Source organism: Onychostruthus taczanowskii, unplaced genomic scaffold (assembly GCF_017590055.1).
Source record: "Onychostruthus taczanowskii isolate IOZ18803 unplaced genomic scaffold, ASM1759005v1 scaffold51, whole genome shotgun sequence".
NCBI classification, from domain to species: Eukaryota; Metazoa; Chordata; class Aves; order Passeriformes; family Passeridae; genus Onychostruthus; species Onychostruthus taczanowskii.
This window is the reverse complement of record NW_024502680.1, coordinates 222,433-246,648: the sequence shown is the minus strand read 5'-3', so window position 1 is coordinate 246,648 and position 24,216 is coordinate 222,433. Positions and strand designations below refer to the sequence as shown.

Below are 24,216 nucleotides of genomic sequence, written 5' to 3'. Positions count from 1 at the left end.
ACCCAGCTGGGGCTGTCTTACATTGTCTGGAGCAGTTTTATGCTACAAGTGGCAAGAAAGTAAAAGCCTGCTGAATTATAAAATCAAAGCAGTGGCTGCAGGACTAAACAGTGCTAATTTTATTCAGACTTCCCCCCTGGGATCAGTATTCTACCCTGACAACATTTACTTTCCTAAGTTTGCCATGTAACGTGGTGTTGTAGCAGGACTTGGGTCAGGTTTGTGTCAAAGCAGGACCTGTGTTGGTTGGGTTTAGTTAATCTACGTGCAGCCTGCCAGTTCAGGTGGGGTTTGTATCTGAACATATCTAGAAGATACCTAAATTCAGAGTCAGAGGTATTTTCAGACTCATGTTACATAAGACTTTTCCTGTGAGTCACTCCAGAGGAAATGAAAAAGTGCCACTACATTCCTGAAGGGAACGTGCTGATCTTTTGAGTAAGTCCAATGTGGGATGTTATTCTGAGACAAAGCAAAATAATGATATTCACACCATTCAAAATTAAATTAAGGACTTGAGTTACTGTCACAATAATTTCTTCATACTGTTACTACCACTTATTGTTCCAGCTCTGTGCACTTCCCAGCGTTGCTGCCTGCACTGGTGGCAAGATGCAGAGGGTGCTGGGCTCAGCTTCACAGCTCTGGGAGCTAAGTGCTTGGGGCGCAGGTTCTATGGAAACAAGCCAGTTGTTTTTTATCAGAGCTGTTGCTGCCTTTAGCGGCGGTTCTCCCATCACAGGATTGTAACCTCCTCCAGTATTGCCCTCATGCCTGCCTGGGAATGCCTTTGGCATGGAGAGGGACTTCTTGGTGGAATTCCTAAATCTGCGCTAAGTCAGTGAAGGAAGTGCTGGTGTGGTTTAGGATGAGGATTGGTCTGTGGTGATGCAGTGGACCAAGGCACAAAGACACTGGTTCAAGTATAGTTGATGTTTTACAATTTAGAACTGAGATAAGTGTGAGTGGTTTAGGGAGGTGCAAGGTTTATGATCTCTGGGTACAAATTCTCACTTCTGCCAAGCTGAAAACAAGCATGAAACAAAATACCTCTTCCAGTTCTTGTGGCAGAAACAGACGCCTCCCATCATTCTTCCTCGTGAGCAGTGGAATTTTATATGATGTGAGTTTTATAGGACACTCCTTGTATAGCTGGAGGTGAGTGTGCAGCTTCAGGCACCTTGCAGTTTATAATTCTGTCACATCTCCCATCCACTAATGAATATTTTGCATGAGTACTGGTCCATTTGGTATAGCTGAGAAATGAAAATGTGGCTGAAAGCTGCTGAAATAGTCAGAAAGGTTCCAGACATATATGAGACTTTATTTTTCTTTTGGGGTAGAGGAATACAATGCCTGAACTGGTGAATAAGAGATTAAAAAGATCAATAATTCATATATTATTAGTTCGCATAAAACCAGCAAATTACTTTCTTTTTACCTGGAGTACTTCAAAGAATTTTCTGCTTTTGTTCTATTGGAAACCTCAAATTTCTGCAATGGAGAGGGAACAGAAACCTATTATTGTAATGATGTCCCATATATGGTACTTGAAATTCTAATGGAACTGTTTAAACCAACACCTGAAGTGAAATTATGCAATACTGTAGATCAAGTCTAGCTTAACATGGAACAAATGGAGTGAATTACATGAAAATTACAACTGAAATAGTAACTCAGTTATATGTGTACAGGCAGTCATGGTTGTCTTAGTCATGATGTACTAGTCCTAAAAATTTTAGTAAAAACCAATTGGGTTATGTCAGTAAGAAGATCAGAGAATTCTGAAATGCAGACCAGTGGTTGTAGCATTGTTGCCTGGAGTCTGGACTAACGACTTCCTCACACTTCAAAGTGTTTGCTTGGATGTTCAGAATTTCTTGTAAATGTTTAATTTAATGCAGTTTAAGACCTGAGAAAAAGCACCATTTTTCAAGCTTTCTGAAATGAGATCTGTTGAAGAACACAAACTCCTTGACCTACTAAATGCATACATACATATTTGTATCCAGTATTAGTTTTCCCTTCCACTGATATGTAGAACGAATCTCTGTCCATTTGCTTTCAGGGATTTTGTTGACTGCCAAGACCTAGAACTTTTCCATTTTTGAAGTCTTCTTTTACCTAGAAAGATTTGAACTTGTTAAAGCAATGAGGGGAAGAGCCATGAACATGGCCAGAAGGCTTGAGCATCTGTCCTTTAAGGACAGACTGAGAATTGGGGTTGTTCAGTGTTGAGAAGGCTCCATGGAGATCTTGCCGAGGCCTTTCAGTGCTTGAAGGGGACTTATAAGAAAGATGGATGTAAAGATTTTACTGAGGCCTGTAGTGACAGGACAAGAGGCAACGGCATTAAGTTGGATTTAGATTGGATATATGATTTTTTTTTTTTTTTCCTATAAGGATGTTGAGGCATGGCACAGGTTGCCCAGAGAAGCTGTGGATGCCCTATCCCTCAACCTGAGATCAGGCTGGATGGGACTTTGAGGAACCTGATTTAGTGGCAGGTGTCCCTGCCCATGGCATGGGGATGGAGTAAGTGAGCTTTGAGGTTCTCTTCCTACTCCAGCCATTCTGTGACTTGATGAAAATATGAGCTGTAAGGACAGCTAAAATACATGCTTGTAATTACTGCTGCTTTTTTGGGTTTTCTCTGAAGCGTGTTGCAAACACCATAATTAATTGGATTTCAAATGTTAAAATGCTTCAGTTGAGCAGCACGGGGGGGGGGGGTATGTGTGGCACAAACAGGTGGCTGCCTGAGGCAGGGGATTGTTTAAATGTTGTGGGCTGTGAGACATCTGCATAAACACAGATTATTCATATCTGGCTGGAAGCAGGAGTCATCCTTTCAGCTGGAACTGCCTGTCATCAGTGCTTCACAAAATTAGGAAGATGTTCAAAGACAAGAAGTAGCACTACAGCGGTGTTATATTAGAGTGACGTGTGTAGCCTGGTCTTTGGAGATATTTGTTCTTATCACAGCACTGTGAAATCTGACCAAATTGGGTGCAGCCGACAACCTCCTCCCTGCAGAGTCAACTTGTAGTCTGTCACGGAACGTGGGCACTGCAGCTCCAGACTGGCACCAATTAGCAGTTCTTGTCAGGAGATGTGTGTAGCCCCTGCTTGTGTGACTCAACCAGCAATAGTGTTACTTAAGTGAGCCTGACACTCTTAGAAAAACAGGGCCAAAATCCAATTTTTTTAGGACAGTAGCTTATTGATGCCAACTTCAGAGACTCTTATTTTTGCCTTAGACAGTGTCCTTTCAGAACAATATGTAATTTGAAATTATATAACTCCCTTCACTTTTTTACTCACCACTGGATCTTGGTTTTGATTTGTTTGTTTTTCCAGACTGGAACAAACGGATTGAATACAGGCCTGGCTCTGGCAGCATACCCTTGTTTCCCAGCATCCACCTAGAAACGTGTGATGGACCAGTGTCCTCAATCCACACTACCATTGAGCTGCAGACCAACTACATCGGGAAGGGCTGTGATCGTGAAACCTACTCTGAAAAATCTCTGCAGAAATTATGTGGTATGAATATGGATTTCAGTTGACATAATAATGTTTTTGCAAACAAGGCACCAGCTCCTTGTGACCTGTAAGCATGCAGGACTTGGATTTAGATCAGCTGGCTCACTTTGGACTGTAGTAATGAAAATAGAGAGGGTGATGATATTTGACAGCTGCTCCATCCTTCTTTTCCATTTGTTTTCACTCTACTTCATACTTTCTCCTTGTCTTCTTTTAATTTTTTTTCTCTCCTGCTCTGATTCCCCTCTCAATTTTTCCTTCTTCCTCATTCCATCTCTTTCTCCTTCTTTCTTCCCTCTGCTACAAATAGTGGTGTGACAGTGTAGTGAGATTTCCAGTGTAGATTTGCCATCACAGGAAGACCACAGGATTTGAAGGGGATTGAATCTCTCTGTTGTGTTTCAGTCCTCCTGACTCAGTTTTCTGTTCTGCTGCTCAGTGCTGTGCCAGACAACAAACAAACAAAAAGTAAAATAATATTCTGGGCAAAAATGTTTAAGAAACATGAACTTCAGATAAGAGCTGACGTGGTGGATAAATATTTCCTGATTTTTTTCTCCCTTTTTGTGCTTTTCAATAACTTTGTGTAAAATGCAGAAGTCAATTTTGAAAGGCAGGTTAAATACTTGAAGATACTGCTGTATTTTTTTCAGACTTTAAGATTCTGTATCTAGCAAAGCAATGGCCATGCAATAATCCCTTCATCTTTTGAGATCAGATGTCTCTCCTGCTGTAATATCCTGTCTTTAGCGTCCTCCTCTGAAGCCCTGATGGTGTAGACATGAATTCTCATCTTCTCTGTCCCTTTGCCTGGTTTCTGTCAGAGCTACAGTAGCAATTGTGCAATTTTTTCCATTTCAATGCGTGGATTTTGGTTCTGGGTGCTCTGGTGTAGGGCTTGCTCTGATAACCACCCAGCAGTGCTGCAGATATGTCAGGATCAATACGCTAACCTTTAGGAAATAATTTTTATAAATGAAAAATTTCAGCCAGTGTTACTATATTATTAAAAATGGAGAAGCAATTTCCAGGGAAAAATGGTTGGCAGTTGCAATTGCAATTATCAGTTATCAGTGGAGATGAAGAAAGGGAGGTAAAGGTGAGTGGGAGTAGTAGCATTGTCATCAAATCTGAATGTTTTCAACTTCAAAATTGCTTAGTTAAGATCACAGAAACAGTCATGACTTTGATTCTTTGTCTTTATCCAACTGGCTGGGCTCTAGAAGAGCAAATGAAAATCCATCTGCCCCAATATGCATCTTCATCATGGTAATGATATTAAATCTGAGAGGCAGACCAAGGCTTGATTTCATAAAATACTAAAATTGTAATAAAAATAAATGTTAAATATTTATATAATAGCTAAATATATACAACATTATATAAATATTATATAAAAATTGTATAGAAATAATATTTATAGAATAGCTAAAGTCAAATACTTTTAACTCCTCTAAGAAGCTGTATTGGCAGCCAAAATAACTTTGCTTTGTGCTGTTACAGACCTGAACTGCAAATGGCACAGTCACTCAGTGCAGACCACTAGGAACAAGACCCAAACCACTAAATTATTACCTTGAAATCAAACAATGATAGCAGCTATATCCAACAATATTATCATTTCAAGTGTAGGGCTGAAAGGAAGTACCTTCAGCTGATGTAAAAGTCCTTAGTTGAAGAAGGTTGTACAAACTCTAAGGGGCTCAGTTTGCAGAGTGTTGCTTGACTGCCTCACCTGCTGACACTGGAGTAGAAAAGAGAATTACAGGCATCTCTTGGGTCTGCCAGGGCCATTGTGGTGGCTGCAGGCAGCTCTGAGCAGTGGACAGACATCCCTGCTGAACTTCAGCTCTGGCTCAGCACATCCGTGAAGGAAGAGAATGGAAAACACTTGAGAAAACAAGCAAGAGTGTAAGAGTGTTTGTAAATAGGAGGAAAATTCTCACTGCTGAAAGAATTTTTCTTTTGGTCCAGGTTTTCCATATCTTCATAGAGAGCAGACATGGTAGAAACTTATAACAGGACTTTGATGAAAAGGCTGTAAGTGACAATGTGCTTTACATGAGAATTGCATTTAGCCTGGCCTGCACTTTGTTATTTAGTATTTATTACCATCCTCAATGTAGAGAAAAGTCTTATGAAAGCAGCTTAAATTATTTCTGGAAATCAGTTTTCTCCCAGAAATTACCTTATTGTAACTAATGGTTGGATGATAAAATCCTTTGAAAAGGATGAAAACCCTAATTTTTTTTTTTATACAGTGAAGCATGATGTGATTGCAGAGAGTGCAGAACTGAGCACTCAGACAGCTCTGCATCATGTACAATGCAAGGCTCTCTCTGTATAAGTAAGATACAGTATACAAATACCGTGCTTATTTCTTCATTTATCTGTTGGAAATCTGGAGAAGGCAGATGTTAAGGAGGGTGAATTAAAATTCATTATTTATTTGATGGAAGGTACAAGTCTGCTTTTCAATAACCCAGGGATTTGCACTCCTCTGGACGGTCAAGGTGGGCAGCTTAGATGACTAAATTATGCTTTAGTCATTTTAAAGTCAAGGAATTATTAGTGTTGTGCCTCAAAGCATTTTAGAAAGCATTCTTTCACCTTGTTACCTGACAGTAATAAAAAGTACAGACTGTCTAAAAGACACCATTTGGCAAAAACATATCACAAAAAATCACACTAAAATAAACATAGGTTAAGGAGACTAAAATATAGTGGAAAGATGGCTCTGGTGCTGTATCCTTTCCCTCTAAATGTAGATAAAAGAAAATAATGTGATTGCTAATTCTCACATGTGGCAGATGGGAAACTAAGACAGGGAAACACTATCAACCTCAAGGTCCTGCTCCAGCCACGATCCTGCTCTCTCTCCATTTTCCTGGGTGGTGTAGCATTGCAAGAGGCCCACAGAAAGTTGTTGATCTGATCACAAAGAACAGTTTGAACTGGGTGGTATTTGGATCATTTCTTTCCAGCTAAGCCAGCAGTCTGGTCCAGCGAGAAGCATCACTGTGTGCTTATCCTGGCACACAAAGTTTGGAGCCCAAATGTGCAGGATTGAGAGAGAAGGTGGGGCCAGCTGCATAAATCACTTGTGAAAATAAGCACTTTTATATGCAAGAGGTGCCTCAGGGGTCTTAGCCCAAAACTGAGCTTCATGCAGCAGTTCCTGCATTGTTCTGGAAGCATTTTGGGAGAAAAGGGCATCAGGCACTACATTTTGGAAGAGCATTGATCCCATGATAAGGCTGTTCTGGGAACAGCTCCAGAGAGAGATCCTGTTCACATTGCTCCAGGTTTGTCTCTGTGCATGGCTGAGCAGCCTGGGACTCTGGCTGCATTTATTAGGATAGGAAAAGCATGACTTATTCCAGCCAAATCTCCCAAGTACATAATCCAGTGAACTTTCTCAGGGCAGGATTAAAACACGTAACAGGATGAGATTCCAAATTTAGCCACAAATCTCCATACAAATATGGGCAGATAAAGTAGAACCTGTTGAGCTTGGTGCTGGTTACACAAACGGAGTGTCCTGTATTATCCAGAATTACAGTTTGTAAAATAAATACACTTTGTCTCCATGCTCAAACTATGAACTATGTAGGTGTTAGGTTTGGTATTCAAAATATCACTTCAAAATAGCCTCATTTTACAGCAGTAAATTTTGGAGAAGAACCCAAGACATTCAGTTACAGAATAAAGTAAATATTTCCAAATCATTGCTATAACGTATATTTTTTTTAAGGCCTGTATGAAACAATTCTACACACTTTTGGCTTAAAATTTTTTTGCACTCCTTCAGAGATTTGGGATTTTTTATCTCTTCTTGGATGGTGAAGGAGGGCAGAACACCTTAGCAGGGGATTTTTCATGCCATCACAGTTTGCTCACCATATTGTTACTTGACAAAGCAGCAACAGGAATACAAAATTGTTTGTGCTTTTTACTCTTGGAATGATATTTCCTGCTACAGGCTGTCTTCCACCAGTAGGTAAATGCTCTGGGTAGCTCCTTGCATGGTTTTCATAGTGCCTGGCAGTTGTTGAGCTGTAAGCAAACACAAAGCTGTGAAGAACTGTGCTATTTTATCAGATCTTGGTACCACGGTGTTTTCCATCTCGGTCTGTCATTAAAGAACACACGGAACTCCAACCATCAAATATGTACCAGAAAGCAGCACTGGAGAGATATGACCTGGTTGGGGTGAATCCCTGCTGTGAATGGGCATTCCTCCCAGAATTACTGGGATATCTACGGCTGGCTGCTGGACACTGTGGGACCTGTCCTGCATCATCCCCACTGTGCTGTATGTTACAGCACATCATCCCCACAAACCTTCATGGTGTCAGGGAGGGAAGAAAAATGCAAACAATTTGTTTTGACTTAGCAGATCTTGAAATAGCTGAAGAAATGTCATTAATGAATTTCAGAAAATAATGAACATTTCTGAGAAAGGTAACTCTACATTATTTGCTATAGTTTTCTGTACAGTACATTTAATCTAGAAAACTCTTGCTGGGTCATGATGGTGGGTATTTTACAATGTTTCAGTGATTTGGCATTGAGGCTAGTAGGACCATTTGGGTAGTAAAATAGTCTAAAGAGTGTGAATCAGAACCCTGGCCTATGTTAATCTTCAGAGCTTTTTCAGTGGTCTCTCATTGTGTTATTCATTATGTGATTTGCAGGAGCTTCCTCAGGTGCCATTGACCTGTTACCATCTCCCAGTATAACAACCAACTGGACAGCTGGGCTCCTCATGGATAGCAATGACATGATTTTTAAATTTGATGGAAAGCAAGGAGCCAAAATCCCAGATGGAATAGTCCCAAAAAATTTAACTGATCAATTCACCATCACTCTGTGGATGAAACATGGACCTAGTCCTGGATTAAGAGCTGAGAAGGAGACTATTCTCTGCAACTCTGATAAAACAGGTGAGTCTGTGTATGGAAAAAATGTTATGCAAAGGGGATATCAACAGCTGTAGAGTGTTGCCATGTCTCCTCATTTAATTTGGTCTGAGAAAAAACTAATCTCAGATGTAGCCACTCCAAACATTGCTGATTTAAGAGATTATTGAGGGGCCTGATGACTACCTAAATTTCAAACACAGCTGGGATAACACAGCTAGAGATTTCACAGGAATTGACTGATAACATAACTAAATTATGTTTAATTTCTTTTCATTATTTATATTGAAACAGTTCTAATTCTTCACTGAAACAAGTTAGATAAAATATGCATTTGGATTTCATTTATTAGCTAGGACAGGATGATTCCGTGAACAAAGCTGATACAGCATAATTGAAGAAGAGTCATACCAATCCATGAGAAAGCTCCGTTCTTTGGGGTTTCTCTGATATGGCTGGGTGCTGACAGGGTGTGAGGCTCCCAGACACCAAGGGCTGTGCATGGCTGAGCCAGGTGTGTCCCCCCGCAGAGATGAACCGGCACCACTACGCGCTCTACGTGCACAACTGCCGCCTCGTGTTCCTGCTGCGCAAGGACTTCGACCAGGCCGACACCTTCCGCCCCGCTGAATTCCACTGGAAGCTCGACCAGGTACCTCTCTCATGATTCCCAGGGTCATCCAGGACCCTTCCTCCTTCTCAGGCCGTTAGGCAGCACAGGGAACCACCCAGATCCCAGACCCCAGACCCCAGGTCTGTCCTCCTCAGGCCTTTAGACAGCACAAGGAACCACTCAGACCCCAGACCCCCGGTCCGTCCTCCTCAGGCCTTTAGGCAGCACAAGGAGCCACCCAGATCCCAGAGCAGCTGTCCAGAGTCTGTCCAGAGTCTGTCTGCAGTCTGTCCGAAATCTCTTGCAATTACACTGCAACTTGCAGCTGTTAAAACTCTAATTAGGATCCACATAAAAAGAGACAAGTAAGTTAACTTTGTCAAGTAATTTTATGCACTAGTTTTTGTTGTTTATTTTAATCGAGCCACTTTAAATGGTAGGTAGAGGTTTATATCCTTTGGCAGTGGAGAGAGATATGACATTGCATTTAGTTCCCTAAATGTTTTCCATTTATCATTTTTTAAAAATTGCTTTATCATCACAATTGGAGTGATGGAAACCTTTTCGGTAAAGAGTATGCTGATACACAGAAAGGTACTTCTGTTATAGTGTAAATCCAATCTGCAGACCTTTTCTTTTATCTTCTGTGCTGTATGTAATTTTGCCTTATTATTAAGTGTATATTGCAAGAAAATTATTATTAAAGAGATAAGAGTTGCCTTGTTTATTCTAGGCAGGATAAGCATCATTTGGATGAAAGAAGACAGACTTTAGCAAAGTGCTATTTTTTCCAAAGCAAGTTTCTTCTTATCTTTGAGCCCAACGTATGCTATGGAAAATGTAGCTATAGGAATGTTTACTTTTCTAATTCACCTTCTAAATGTATATAAAAATGAGATCTCCATCGTGTTTATCAGATGAGTGTGGTAAGAAAGCCTGTGGTGGTCATGGCACTCACTTTGCATTTACACTAAGCAGTCTGGAATCAGTTTGTGCTGTACTCAATATGAAATCTTAGTGTCTCAAAATAAATTGAAATGAAATCATATTGAAGATTGCAAGTCAGGAGTAACTGATATCATCTCAGATAAGGCTGTTGTGAGTGCTGAAGATGGACTTGTATTTCTAAACTTGGTACTAAGCATCTAATTAATGAAAATGCAAAGGTTTTGGGAAGTATTTTGATTTTGAAAATTGAGTGCAGTTAACTTCTATATTCTTAAAATGAGAGAGAACCAGTGTCCTCTCAATAAATGAAATTTGTGTGTGACTCTTGTAACGTGGCCATGAACCTTCCTAACTACTACGAAAAACTCCTACATGATGTAAACTAGAGACAGAAAATATTTTTTAGGTCACTTGATTAATTTCCTTTCATTTGGCTGCTGTCAATTGATTTCCACAGTATATTTTCAGCTGTTGTTTATAGATGAAAAAGAAAGTGAGATTAAAGTATAAATAAAATTTGTTATAGGTTGTGTGCCCAGACTTCCATGAAGATAGATTTATATTGCCAAGGTGATAGTGTTGTAAGTTTTGTCATGAAGGGACCTCATAAAAATTGCTGCTTTATCTCTTCTTCATACTCCATCTGGCCTATATGGTAGAGTAAATTAAAAGAAACTGAAAATAAAACATATGTGAATAATGGGCCAGGAAGGAACTTGCATGGTTTTGAAGACAAGGCAGTGAGAAATTGTCACTATAATGTAGTAAAATGATGCCTTCTTCTAACTGTGTACCCAGAGTGGTCTATCTTAGAAAGCACAGGATATTTTAAAACCACATCATAAAACAAGTTAGGGTCCTACTCAATATGAAAACAAGCTGGACTAGACTTCCAGGAGTAGATTAATTTGATTATTTGCATATTCAGACACTGACATACCTCTGGAAATCTCACCTTGAGAACAGTTCATTCTGTAGTGGCAAACCCTCCGATTCCCTGATGTTGTTGTTGTTTTGTTAAGAAAATCCTGGTAATGGAACTGTGCCCAGCTGCTCTCCCTGTTCCCCCACCTGCCCTGTGAGACAGGGCTCTGCAGACAGGACAGGGCAGAAATGACTCTGCAAGACCCTCCAGGACTTGATCCCAGCCACAGCCAGAGCAGAGGAAAATGTGGCAGAGCACTTTATCGCTGAGCTCACTTTATGAGTGCAACAATCCAGAGACTGCTTTTGCTGAGAGGTATCCAGTGACCTTGGAAGAGGATGAAGCTTGAACTGGTGAAATCATTTATCACTCTCACTGCAGAACAGTAAAATTTATGATACCAGCTGCTCTGGGCTCTATCTACTCCACGAGACTCCTCATTCTTTCAGGGCACTGACTAGGTTTAATTTAATTGTCTAGATCTCATTTCTGTGGTGGGTGAGTTTGGCATACACCTTAGCTGCAGGCTCTGTCCTTGTCTGGATACAGGGATCCATGGAACATTTTACACAGCTGCACCTGAGCAGTGCATCTGGAGCCTCTCGACACCATGACAGCCTTGCACAAGAAGTGTCTGGAAGCTCCAAATGACAGTGTCTGCCAGGCTAGCTCTGGGAAGACTGTGTCTTTAAGTCAGTTCATAAACCTAAGGATTTTTTTCCAGTACGGCTTTCAGTTTAATTGGCCCTATTTGTTCCATAAATGGCCTTTGCTAGGTGAATTTTTCACTTACTGCACTGATCCATGACCTGAGAGTGCCACAGCCCTGGGCAGACGTGCCTTTACCAGTGACCTGCTGACACAGGACCTCTGCAAAAGGTGCTGATAATCAGAGGTATCAGATTTTTTACTGAGGGTGTCCTTGCTATTTATAAGAAACATGGGGGGAAAAAAATAAATGTAGATAGTTTGGAATTTTCCCCACTTTCATCCTTTTGAAAATTAAGTATTTTAGTTTTGAGAAAATCCATTAGCAGTAATCTGGAAGAAAAGGTATGGAAAGAGCAATGTTAAAGAAAATCAGTGTCAGGTCTGTAACATTGGCAATAAAAACTGCAATAGATGCCCAGGTAGAGGAGGTTCTTTCATTTTATTTTCATTTCCTTGTAAGCCCAAATGTTTCCTTTGTCTTAGGATAAGGACCTTTTTTCTGAGTTTCCCATTCAAAAGTTTAAATTGAATATCATTATGTGTTTGTCAACATTTATGTAATTTATTTTCTCATACTTTAATTATTGGACACTTTTTGAACCCAAAAACTTATTACAAAAAGGTCAGAAATTACTTTTAACAAAAAAAAAAATATTTTGTTACCAAAGGCAGTAAAAGGCATCTAAATTATTATCTAATTATCTCAAATGGATAGGAATATAGGTTTTATTTTAAGTGAATTATTTAGGCAGCCAAATATTCATTTGGACCATCTAAGAATAACATATAAAATATTAAAACTGTTTCTTTGACTTTCATAAAAATCTGTGGACCAAACCAGAATTGTAGTTTGAATGATTAACCAAGTCACTCAAGCCTTTGGTGACAGTGGACTAAACAGGATGGTGTATTTCACACTGTTCAGAACAGGTATTACACTTTTCATACAAATATGAGGACAGCCAAAATGTATTTTTTCTTCTCCTAAATCAATAGGATAACAACACTTTTTTTTAGTGGGAGAAGGTATCTGAAACAGAGATTAACAATTTTTTCATGTACTTTATTCACAGTGCAACACTATTTTCAGGATGTTATCATTCTGCAAACAGTCTTCACCCTACAGGCAAAATTTATGTTGATCCCATTAAAAACAGGGAATCTATTGCATGATGTGGAGTCATTCTAAGTCAGTCTATCTAAAACCAGATAAATGTGCAGAAACTAAGATGAGATAAATTGTTTGAATAATCCAGAATTAACCTGCGGTGCTTTTCATCATGAAAAACCCCCAAAACAATTCCTTTTCTAACAGGAACTACAGGAGACAGTTTAGCTAAGTCTAAATGTGGTGCAGTTTGTCTGTGCTGGCATGGAGCTGCTGAAGGATCAAGGCAAAGCCTTGGTTTGCACTTCACCACTTCAGTGGGCACACACACACCTGGGGCTTCCCCTGGAAGAAGCAACCGTGACAGTCAAGCGCTTCACTCCCAGCTCCGTTTTTAAAATCAGCACCTGCTCAAGCACATGGTAGAGCAGGAACTAACTTTCGAAGGAATTTATGTTACATGATAAGAGGGTAAAGTAAAATTGATTTGTTATTTGGACTCTTTTTTTTTTAATATAGTTAAATTGGATATTTCCATCAAATAACAGGATTTATGCCTGGAAGTTGTTCTTTTATGCTGGATTGTTAAACATTGTTTAGAATTGTTATTGATGTGCATTCAGTTTTAAGACCACCCTTCATATAATGAAAGCTGTGTGTGGCCTCCCTCTTGAGAGACTGGAGAGAGAGAAAACGAGTGAATACTTATGGAAGGCACACAATAATCTCAGTCCAGGAGGGGTAAGGAGGGTACACAGAGAGACAGGATGCTGCAAGTTTCCATCATTTCTGTGCATGAGCTCTATCCTCTAGGTAAAAGCCATCAGGCTTGGCAGTCTCATCCTTTCCAACATGATGCTCTATTTGAAGTATAATTTTTTTTTTTTTTTTTTTTTTTTTTTTTTTTTTTTTTTTTTTTTTTTTTTTTTTTTTTTTATGGTGGAGTTTAGTTGTTTATTACTTGAACCTCAGAAGAGTTTCTTATGCTCTTAAACACTTACTTTAGAATCTGGTATGAAGGCCTGCACTGCTTTATGCATACAGCTTTGATAAAACTGCAGAAACAAATCAGTGAGGTGTTTGCCTACAAAGCCAGTAAGAGAGAAATGATAAATTAATGACTAATTCTGCAACAGAGATGAAATAATTCCAGGACTTAAAAAGTCTTTGTGGCATTCCTGGCACCTTAAGTGCCCTCCATTACAGCCTTGTCTATTCTGAGACGCTTTGTTGCTATTTTCCATCTTTGAATGCTATTTTGACAAATACTTATTCAGTGTCTTGCTTCAAATCAGGTTTTGGTAGCACAAGGATAAGTCACCAGTGATGATAAACGGTGAAAATACTCTTTGAGATCCCAACTGAAAGAAGCTTGTTTAATATAAGTTTTTAATGCAACTGCTCTATCACTGATAACAACAAAATCTTGACAAACCACTCACAGTTGCTGTCCAACTTGCTTTATGATATACAGAAGTCCCCTTGAGCCCTCTCAAGGTGCTCATATTCCCTACAAACTGGTGTGCCTTTGTGCATTTCTGATTTCTGTAGTACAGCCCGGTGTGAAATGCAGTGACTGCTCTGTGCTTCTGTAAAACTTCTATGACCTTAAGGAACAACCAAGCTCAATATTTTATCATTTCTCTACTTGCTTTTGCTTGAAGTTATTTGGACATTTTTCTGCATATTTCTGTTCTACGTTTTGCAATTTTCTGACCTGTTTTATTACAGCTTTATTATACTGGTATGGGAGTTTCACAGCTGTTCATCTCAGCTACTTTGAATGAGCTGGGTCGACCCTTCTGAAAATGATCCCTGTTATGTGCCGTCCTTTGGGTCTTACATGCACAAGTGTTTTTCCCATATGTAGTTATGGTCATTCCCAAGGGAAGGTAGAACTGTTGCAAACATTCTTTAGACCCTAAGACACTAATTTCTCAATGAAAGCAGGAAAAAGAAAAGGAAGGAAACTCTGCATGGAATAAAAGGAAGTTAAAATTGTCTATAGCACCATGAAATAATAAAAAGTATTACATTCTTAAAACATCCTGTAGGAAGACCATCCAACTAATTTCATTTCTTAGAGAAAATCTTGATATGGAGTTACTAGTAAATCTAAACAAGCTGGATTAAAGTGTCTGTTAGTGCCCTGATTTTACACTACTCTGGGAACTTGAGAAATTTAAAGCCTAGAATGGAAATTCCCAATCAAACTATTATGTGAAGGTGAACAGTCACATTTACTCTCTTATTTGTCAGATATTTCTAATACTTCTCTTTTACATTGTATGTGATTTATCACTTGTGCACCAGAATTTGTACAACACGTGCAGAAAGTGGTTTGGAAATGTTCAAGATCAGTTACTTGGGCAATTTCCTGAGGCCCATCAGAAAATTTAGTTTGAAGGAAAAGCAGGTTGGCTTTCAGGTGGTGTCTGAAGCATTCCACAAAGATAGGGCAGATATCTTTATCCTTGCAAAGGCAGGTTAGGAGACAAAGAGGCTGTCTTACTAATAAATATAAATTCATTTATCCATGTTCCTGAACTGTTTATTCCGACCTTAGAGCCAGGGTTTCTGGATGTCTGCAGATGAGGAATAAAGTATGGTGGTGTTTTTCCATGGACTTACTTTAACATCTGGGTAGTCTCTTGACAATGTCAAAGCCTAGAAAGGCATATTTTCAAGCATATGATGAAAAATTATGTAAAAATGCAAATCTGAGCAGCTTTCTAGTTCTACATTTAAAAACAAAACACAGGTGCTGCCTAACTACAGTCAGAAGTGTTACTGAACTGACGTATTTCCTTGATGCAATTTAGGAACAAGAAAGGTGAGTTATAATAGAATTATTTCATCATGAATGAACTAGTGATCTAATTTACTAAGACACCTGGAAGTTACAGCATGACAGCACAAAGACATGCTGCAGCTACTGTACACAATCAGGCTTTTCAGGTGCTTTATCTGTCAGCATGATTAAACAATTTCATTATTTAAAGTTGTAATTAAGCCATCCATATTTTTGAAACCCATTGTGAAAATCATATTACACATTACTTGTTTCAAGGCTACAAAAGCAGCTCACAGCTTGCATGCAAATCAGTTTGCAAACTCTTCCTGTCACTGCAGTGAAGTGTCCTGTGTCAGCACCACAAGTGAATGTACCTTAAATAGAAAGGTTCTTATTTGAAAGCTGAATTTTCTTATGCAGTTATTTACTTGCGCCAAATAAGAACTTGATACCCTAATCTTCCCTTTCTATACTTTACCCACTAAATGTTTCTTTTGTTATATCTATTATTGAAATTGTAGTGCATGTACATTATGCAGCCTTGGCACAGAGAAAGGTGCACTTTATATATCCTCTTAAAATTCCTTCCAGCTCTAAGTAATGTCTAATATTCTAAAAATATCATTATGGTTGCTAGTGGGTATAATAAAACTTATATCAGGCATTTGTCATGTGAAAGTAGCCATATAAACAACTCCCCACCTAAGATTGCAGGAGTCATTTAGCTGTACTATGGATTTGTCAGTTCTCACTGCACCACCTCCCTAGGTCATCAAAATCAATATTCTTATTTACAGAACTCCTGGGATGTATTAGGAATGACTGTGGTGGGTAAACTAAATGCATGATTTACATGAATTTGAAGAAAGATCAATTTCACTTTTCATAAAGAGCTCTACTTTTCTAAAGATATTGACTGTCTTAAGACATAGATTTAAAAAACCACATTTTTGCATTCACCATTGCAGAAGAATTTATATCTATTGTCCATATTGAACTTTGCTGCTATTACTGTGTTTATGTGCTGCAGGAAGTAAAGAATTCCCGAGGGCTGCACTAGGCATCTGCAGAGCTTATGAGCCAGTGTGAAGTACTGGTGTGAATCTGCACTGGCCAAGATTCCAAACCTCTGCTTCCTTACCAATGAATATTCACTGTGTAAGGATAAAGGAGAATCAGCAGCTGTTAAATAAGGAATAAGGTCAGGGTAACTGCAGGTTTTCAGTTCAATGCCACCAATTAAAAATGTACGCTTCAAGCTGTGCCTGGATCCATGAGCTTTGCCAGAGCATGGCAGAGCCAGGCTAACTTCAAAAATTTGTATTAACCATTCTCACATTAGCAATTACGACCTGATTAGGTTACAAATAATTGTGAATCCACTTATAGTTTTGTAGCAGTACTAGTGCTGGCTAGGAGATGGAAATCCTTATGAATAATTTCATGTCTTGAAAGCTTTTTCTATTTCAGAGTTGTATATTCTTTATAAGCAGACAATGAACCCTACAGAAACTTCCTAGGCAGGCAAAAGCAGTATCCTCACTAGAATCTTCCATTAGCAGAAGTTGTTTTCAAATTAAATTCTAAGTGCAACTTTAATGTTAGAAATGGCAAGTTTATTGAATCATAATTTCAGGAAAGTTCCTGGCATTCTTTGGTATTATTGATAGCTGTGATGTTTTGTAGGGGTTTTTAAAGTAATTGCATATTAAAGTCATAACAAACCTCTATCAGCAAGAAAATTTCTCAAAAAAAGCATCACTATGCCATAGAAGTTGCACAAAGTTCTGGTAAAGTATTATAACCAACCTTCCAATTTTAAAATATCCTCACAGCAGCCAGTGAAGTTCCTATTTCTAATTTACTCACAACTGCTTGAAAACAGACAAAAAAACTGCAGACTGATATTGTACAGATCTTCCTACCCCTGTTTTAGTGTTCTTTAGAATGGACAATGGTATTCCAGACACTCCAGAATTTTACTGCATTTTTTCAAGCAGTTACGCAGAGTCCAGGATCTCACTAAGTTCTCACTTTTCCTATCTTACTGTGATCCTTTCATTACTGATTCAATCTTTTCCCTTCCAGTTTTTTCACTCCAATTAACTTGTGGACTCAAACCTGTTCAAAGGAATTTACTGTTGCTAATAATTGCATGCATGGCCTGCGTGGCATTTTTTATTCTTTCCTAAATGGCCTCATGTGCTCTCTCCCTGAGACACCTCTACCACCATTCCTGGATTTGGATGCACTCCTGAATAAGGATTTGCTGTAATTCCATGGCCAGCACAGAGACCCTGATTTCAAATTCAGCCTTCTTTTTCCATATGATGAATGTTTAACCAAATGTGGCTGATTTAATGAAAATTCTTGCAGTAACTTATCACCCAGTGCTTGGCTAAAGTAAATAGAAGGAGAACTGAGATAACAGTTAAATGTATTAAAATTCAAACATAAATGATGGTATTAATGTGACTCTGAAGTGTGTGCAATAGGAGGCCATAGGTAGTCCTGTGTGTGCAGAGGTGACAGGACATGCCCAGTGGCTTTCAGGTAATAAGAGACACTGCTGAATGTCACACTTTGATTCCTTCCTGCAAAGGCAGAGCTCCTGTTGCTCTCTTTGAATGTCACTTCTTAGCCTAATGGACTAATTGTTTGTATTTCAGAAATACACAGCTCTCAGCTGGCAGACAATACACCTATTGTCTTTATTTCTGCAGTTACATTTCTTTTATGTCATGTAAGTTTTCCATATGACTTGGTATGGGTCTGTTATTACATACTTTAGGGGAACATGTTGAAATTTTTGTCCTTAATATCCAGATTTTTTAAGTAATTTACAATTTTGAAAGCAAACACCTGACCTATTTGGCAAAACTAAAAAGGAATATTTATCAGGGTTGTTTTTTTTTACCTGAAGAACTTGTTTTCCCATTTCTAACAATGGTATGGGTCTGTTATTACATACTTTAGGGGAACATGTTGAAATTTTTGTCCTTAATATCCAGATTTTTAAAGTAATTTACAATTTTGAAAGCAAACACCTGACCTATTTGGCAAAACTAAAAAGGAATATTTTTCAGGGTTGTTTTTTTTACCTGAAGAACCTGTTTTCCCATTTCTAACAACAGTCATTTCACCACCCATTTACCAATCAGCGAAACAGCATTTCACTGGGAAAATTTCAGACAGCTCAATTGTGGATAAATGTTTGAACCTTTAAACAATTACTTTAATGAGATCCATGAAACTTTAAGGGCTTGTGCAACACTGATCTTGAAAATGTCTTGCCACAGTCTATTTGTTTCAATAACGTCAACCCAGAACTACTCTAGGATTCAGGCCGCCAATGCTGACTTGTTTCCTCCCATAAAAGCACTAAGAACATGATCATGATTAGTACAAGAAGCAAGCTGCATATTGACAGAAGAACAGCATTCTCTGTCAAAGTCACACATACAGCTGATAACTAACTACCTTCCTACGGTATATAACATATAATCAGTCTGTCTGCAAAATGCCAGCAGTCCCCATTTCACTAAAGAGACTATGCATAATATTTGGGTTGTATCATTTCCTGACTTATATCTATGCATAAATATAGCAGCATGGACACACAACCATTCTTCACTTTACAGAAATTATTAAGTGAGCCAAGTGTGACTCATTGCCGCCTTTTGGCTGCATTAAAAACAAAATAGCATTTGCTTTTCCCTGCATTATGTCCTAATTGTCTGCTGGAACAGAAGTAAATCCCAGACGAATCTGTATGCTATTCTGTATGCTTCTATTTCTGCTGTGTCTTTGTGCTGCTGTAGCTGCCCTCAGCCCAGACTGCTGCAGTATCCACACCTGCCAGAGTAGTGGGCTGTGGGCTGCACGAGATTCCCTCCATGTTGCCCTGGAGAGATCCTCTCAGTTCAGTGTGAGACTTGTGTGAAAGCAGGGATTCTTTCATCTCCGATTTGCACTGTGCACTTTCAACAGAGCAAATAATCTTTCAAGTAAATAACTTCTCCCAAAATGTGGAAATTGTGAGAGGTGTTTAACACCCGTGTCAGCTGCATCTGCCTTTGCTGAGCATGTTTAAAGCAACCCTTGCAAGCAGTCTCAGCACTTCCTTAGAGATCAGAGCCTTTGAAGAGGGATTTGCCTAGTGATGGGGGCCTTCAAAGGGCCAGCAAAAGACAGGTCTGCAGCCACAGGCAGGATCCAGGTGGGCTTTCTTCTGGGTGCAGACCAGCCTGGGAACACCAGCGTTTCTCAGATGGGAGCTGAGAGCTTAGGCATCAAGTCTGGATGTTTATTTAATGAATCAATGCCAGCATATAACTTCCTGTGGGAAGCGCATTCATAAGGGAGTGTAGTCCTTTGGTCTGACAAATTGAGTGATGCGTGTAGGTGGGACTGTGTGAGAGACAGGGGACAGGAGCTCTCTTCAGGAGGTGTTTTTAGAGCTGAGCACAAGTGTTTGCCCTCTAAAGCAAACAAGCCCCAGCTACCCTGTTTTCTTTGTCTCCGGGGTCAAGTTTGCATTAATCCCACTCTTTGTACCTTTATAACATCTTAAAAGCTGCCTGAACCAAGTGTTTTATTTGTTCAGCAGCAAGGGAAGGATGTATCATCCTGCTTTCAACAGGGACAGCCTCCTTTTTCTTCATGCAACCTCCTGATGCTCAGAGAGACAAAAATCTTCAGTTCCTGAGTGTGGCCACACCTCTCAATTGTCTCAGTCCTTGAAGCAGCAGGCAGTCAAGATGCCTAACTCAAACATAACCTTTAAACATTTGAGTATTAGCATTTCAGCCAGATTTCTAGAAAGCAAACTGAATAAAAACTGTGTATATTAATATTTGAGAGGTAATGGCAAAGAATAGCAGGGTTTGTTTTGTATTACCACTCACAGCTTTTGGGTTTTTTTAATTAAATCTATGTTTTGATTAAGTATTATTAATAAACTGAAAATTATTTGCTTGGTTTTCTTACAAATAATGTGTTTTTCAGGAGGTGTGTTAAATGGGCATTTCATTTAGTTTATAACCACAATTCCATTTGCAGACAGAGTCCTCCAAAGAGTGAAAAGTAGGTTTGTTGCAAATCTCTTCATAGAAATATCTGACAGACAGAATTCCTGCATGTGTCATCCAAGAAGGCAGATTTTGGAGATGAGAGAAAGTGATTTAAATTCCAGATAAGATTCAAAGATGAGGCCTCATGAGTGATGAGGCCTCATGAGTGAAATGAAGTAGAATTCTATGTTTCCTGTCTTGAGGAGGGAACAAACTCACAGACCAAAAGCTCACTTCAGCTCCCTTTGAAGTCAGGTTGTTCAAAAGCCCACATCTTCTCAGTTTTGGAAAGGACATTAATAATGCAAGAAAATAAGACTGACACAATTTGTGCCTCAATGTACATTAAAACATCCCTGATCTCTGTGCTCCCTTCCCAGTGATGCCATAAGGAAGATAATGGGTACCATTAGGAAATAAAACATGCTTTAATGCAATAAACACTTTATAAATGCATTAATAGGCGAAATTGAAAAAATTATTTGAGCACTTCAATAATGTCAACCAAATATCAGGTCTCAGATTAGGAAACAAAGGAGGTATTTGTGCTGTTTCAGTTAGGTAGGAGCTCAAAGGATCTATTGGGTTTCATAGTTCTCCTTAATATTATTCTAATTTGTTAAGTGGTAAATGTGTTCAGTTTGTGAATAATTCCCAAACACATGATCTCCCCAATTTTTGCATTTTTTTCATTTCTGATCATATATATACACATTTGGGTATATAACATTTATAGTGGTTTCTTTAGTTGAGAGAGATATTTAACAGAAAATTTATACAGACAAATCACAGTGCAGATCCATATCTGGCATATAAATGAAACAATCATAGAAGCCCTTTGAATTGGGAGGCAGGAAATTAAACTTCTAGTGTTTATTCTTGCTAAGACTTTGGTTGATCTTTTTTATTCCTCAGATTCAGTTGATTCAAGTTGATCTTAAAAAATCTCCCCATATTTCATTACTTAGTAAAAAGTGAACACATCTCTGAGTATTGACCGTTCTTTCCATTTAGATAGGAGCAGTTTTCCACCCTGATAGGAGCAAGGCAATATTTTATTGAGCCTGACATGCTGTAGCATCCCTGCTGGGAAGTACAGTGCCTCTCTTCCCTTGCTTTTCCTCAGCTGTAGATTTCCAAGGGCAAATCCAAGCTGGCAGTGGCCATGCTGCATCTCTGAAGCAAAATTCTTTATATTATCCTTAATGGCTTTACTTATTCTTTTTATACCCTGACATCAGGGGACTTTTCTGCCTTTTTTAAAATTCCTGATTGATTGGTATTAATAGAAAAATAAAGGGGATTTTAGATAAAAAGGAAAAAAGGGAAATAATACACCAGGATGAGTTACTATTCAGTAAAGCTTCCTGTTAAAAGTAGTGAAATATTATAAGAACAAAGAACAGATAAAATAGAAATAATTTTATTTTTTAATTTACTTTTTTAAATAACAATAGAGGAACCTGAAAAACACTTTAAGTGGTCTGTTCCCCATCCTGGCTGTCTCACTCTTGCTGGCAGCAGTGCTGCTCCCTTCACTGGGTACCGGTTTCTGACAGCTTCAGAAGGGAATATTGCTTCTGAAAGAGGCCACTGCCCTGCTCCCATTCTGACTCTTCTTTGGAGACCAACCCTTAGCCCAGAAAGCCTGGAAAGAGGGATGGTCCAATCCAGAGCACCACAGTCAAATCATGTTAACTGGATTTATTTACATGAGGCAGTGAGAGCAAGAGAGAGATTAATAGCCAGAAAAAAATTCCTTACTGGTGAAGAAGAACTAACATTCAAGCTAATCCAATGGAAATTTCTTTATGGGACAATTATAACAGTTTATAGAAATTATTTTCCCTTCTATTACCTACCAAGACTGTTATTTGGTAGCTTAAAGAATATCAACAATAACTTTAATAATAGAATTAACAGGGATCAGTTTTCATTAGCTGTGTATCACTTCAATAGTTTAGTTTCAATTTCAATCCAACTTAGTTATTAAATACTTAGTTTCTAAAAATGTTTTTTCATCTTTGTATGCTCTGATAATTTCTCTTTAATAGTTTTTAAATCAATTTATTCTGATATGAGCTGTTGCAAGTACCCTGCCTGAAATCATGACAACTAGAACATTTACAACTAGAATACTATAAATTGGTCTAAGAAAATATTCACATTGATATGAGCTGTTTGGAGTTTATTTATGTCAGTGATTGTACCGTGTTGACTTTCTAAAAACAGTGTTCCCTTTTTACTTTAAAGCTTTAGAAATACTTAACTATTCTACAATGCTGTTTTCAAATGTTTCACTCTAGTTTGCAATTAAAATGCCAAAGTTTTGTGTGTATGTATGCATATGCATATTTATATATCTCATACATTCATATGTATATATGTACCATTAAAAGCTGTAAAGGACTGCACCAGTGAATTGTTTTTATCATCTCTCCATCTTAGACTAATGTGAAAGTCTTCTGGTAGGACAGAGTTATCAAGTCTCTTCTAAGAGTAAGACAGAAGACAAATCTGTGCAGGTGAACAGCCAGATAAATTTCAAATGAGGGTGGTTTCTGATGTTAAAGGGCCAGCGCTGTGGTCATGCACGATCTCATCACGGGACCGCAGAACACGAAACTAAGACATATCTTTGGTTATTATTTTGTTCCCTGTCCTTTCTTTTTCTGCAGTTAGTGAATAGAGGTTTACCCTGAGTTTTCTTAAATCCTTTATGTTTTTTCACACTGAAGGTTCATTTGCAGAGGACTCAAATGTCACGTATGGTTGGATTGAAGCTGGCTTCATTAAGTGCTGGAATACTAGAGTGGCTGTTGTGATTCCAGAAGGGGCAGGGGATGCTGAGGTGCAAGGCAGTGATCTGCTCTGCCTGGCAGAATGCCAGCAGCCCCGGGAGGGAAGGCACTGGCTATCAGTGAGGTCAGTGCCACAATTAACATCCTCTCTCCAGCATATGGGGCAGGGAGCTCAGACAAACCAGATAATAAATCTTGGAAAACTCACAGTCAGATTTGTATACTTAGCTCTTTTACACCAATAATGACACACAAACCAGAATAAAACTAACTCACAGTAACGAGAAATTTGCCCCAGTTGCTACAGAGTGACTTGCAGTGTCTGTGCTCACCTTCTTTCTTGAGATGAAAGACATTGGCTGCGTCAGTCAACCCCCAAATAAAACACACTGCAGAGTTCTGCAAGATTCAGGTTTTTAATTGCAGGAAAATCAAAGACCAAAACATGGTCTGGTGCTAAACACAGACTCACCTGTTTTAGGTGCTTGCTCTTCCTTCTGTATTCATTTAAATGGACATGGAGGGGAAATGGGCTGAGGAGGGAAAAAAATAATTACTTTTATTTGTCCCTAAAGGGTAAAGAAGAATTTCTGATAAAACACAATAAGGCATTTCCTAAGGGAACATCCGTAGCTATAAAGAAAGATAACTGGCAAACTTGCTATATAAATGTATTTCAGGAATTAGTTTGGATGAATTGGTATTGTTGGGATACTTCTCAAGAGGAAAAAAATGGTTAAAAGATTGAACTTTCCTCCCCAAATTTTCTGAGTCAT

General features: G+C 38.7%; 1 protein-coding gene across 1 annotated transcript in view; it reads left to right on the top strand.

Moving 5' to 3' along the window:
* Positions 1-24,216, top strand: part of CLSTN2 (calsyntenin 2) — a 193,240-nt gene that overhangs the window by 132,990 nt on the left and 36,034 nt on the right. The window contains exons 5-7 of the mRNA XM_041416257.1: positions 3,361-3,546; positions 8,244-8,492; positions 8,999-9,120. Of these exons, the coding sequence (XP_041272191.1) occupies positions 3,361-3,546; positions 8,244-8,492; positions 8,999-9,120 (557 nt within the window). The remainder of the gene's footprint in view (positions 1-3,360; positions 3,547-8,243; positions 8,493-8,998; positions 9,121-24,216) is intronic.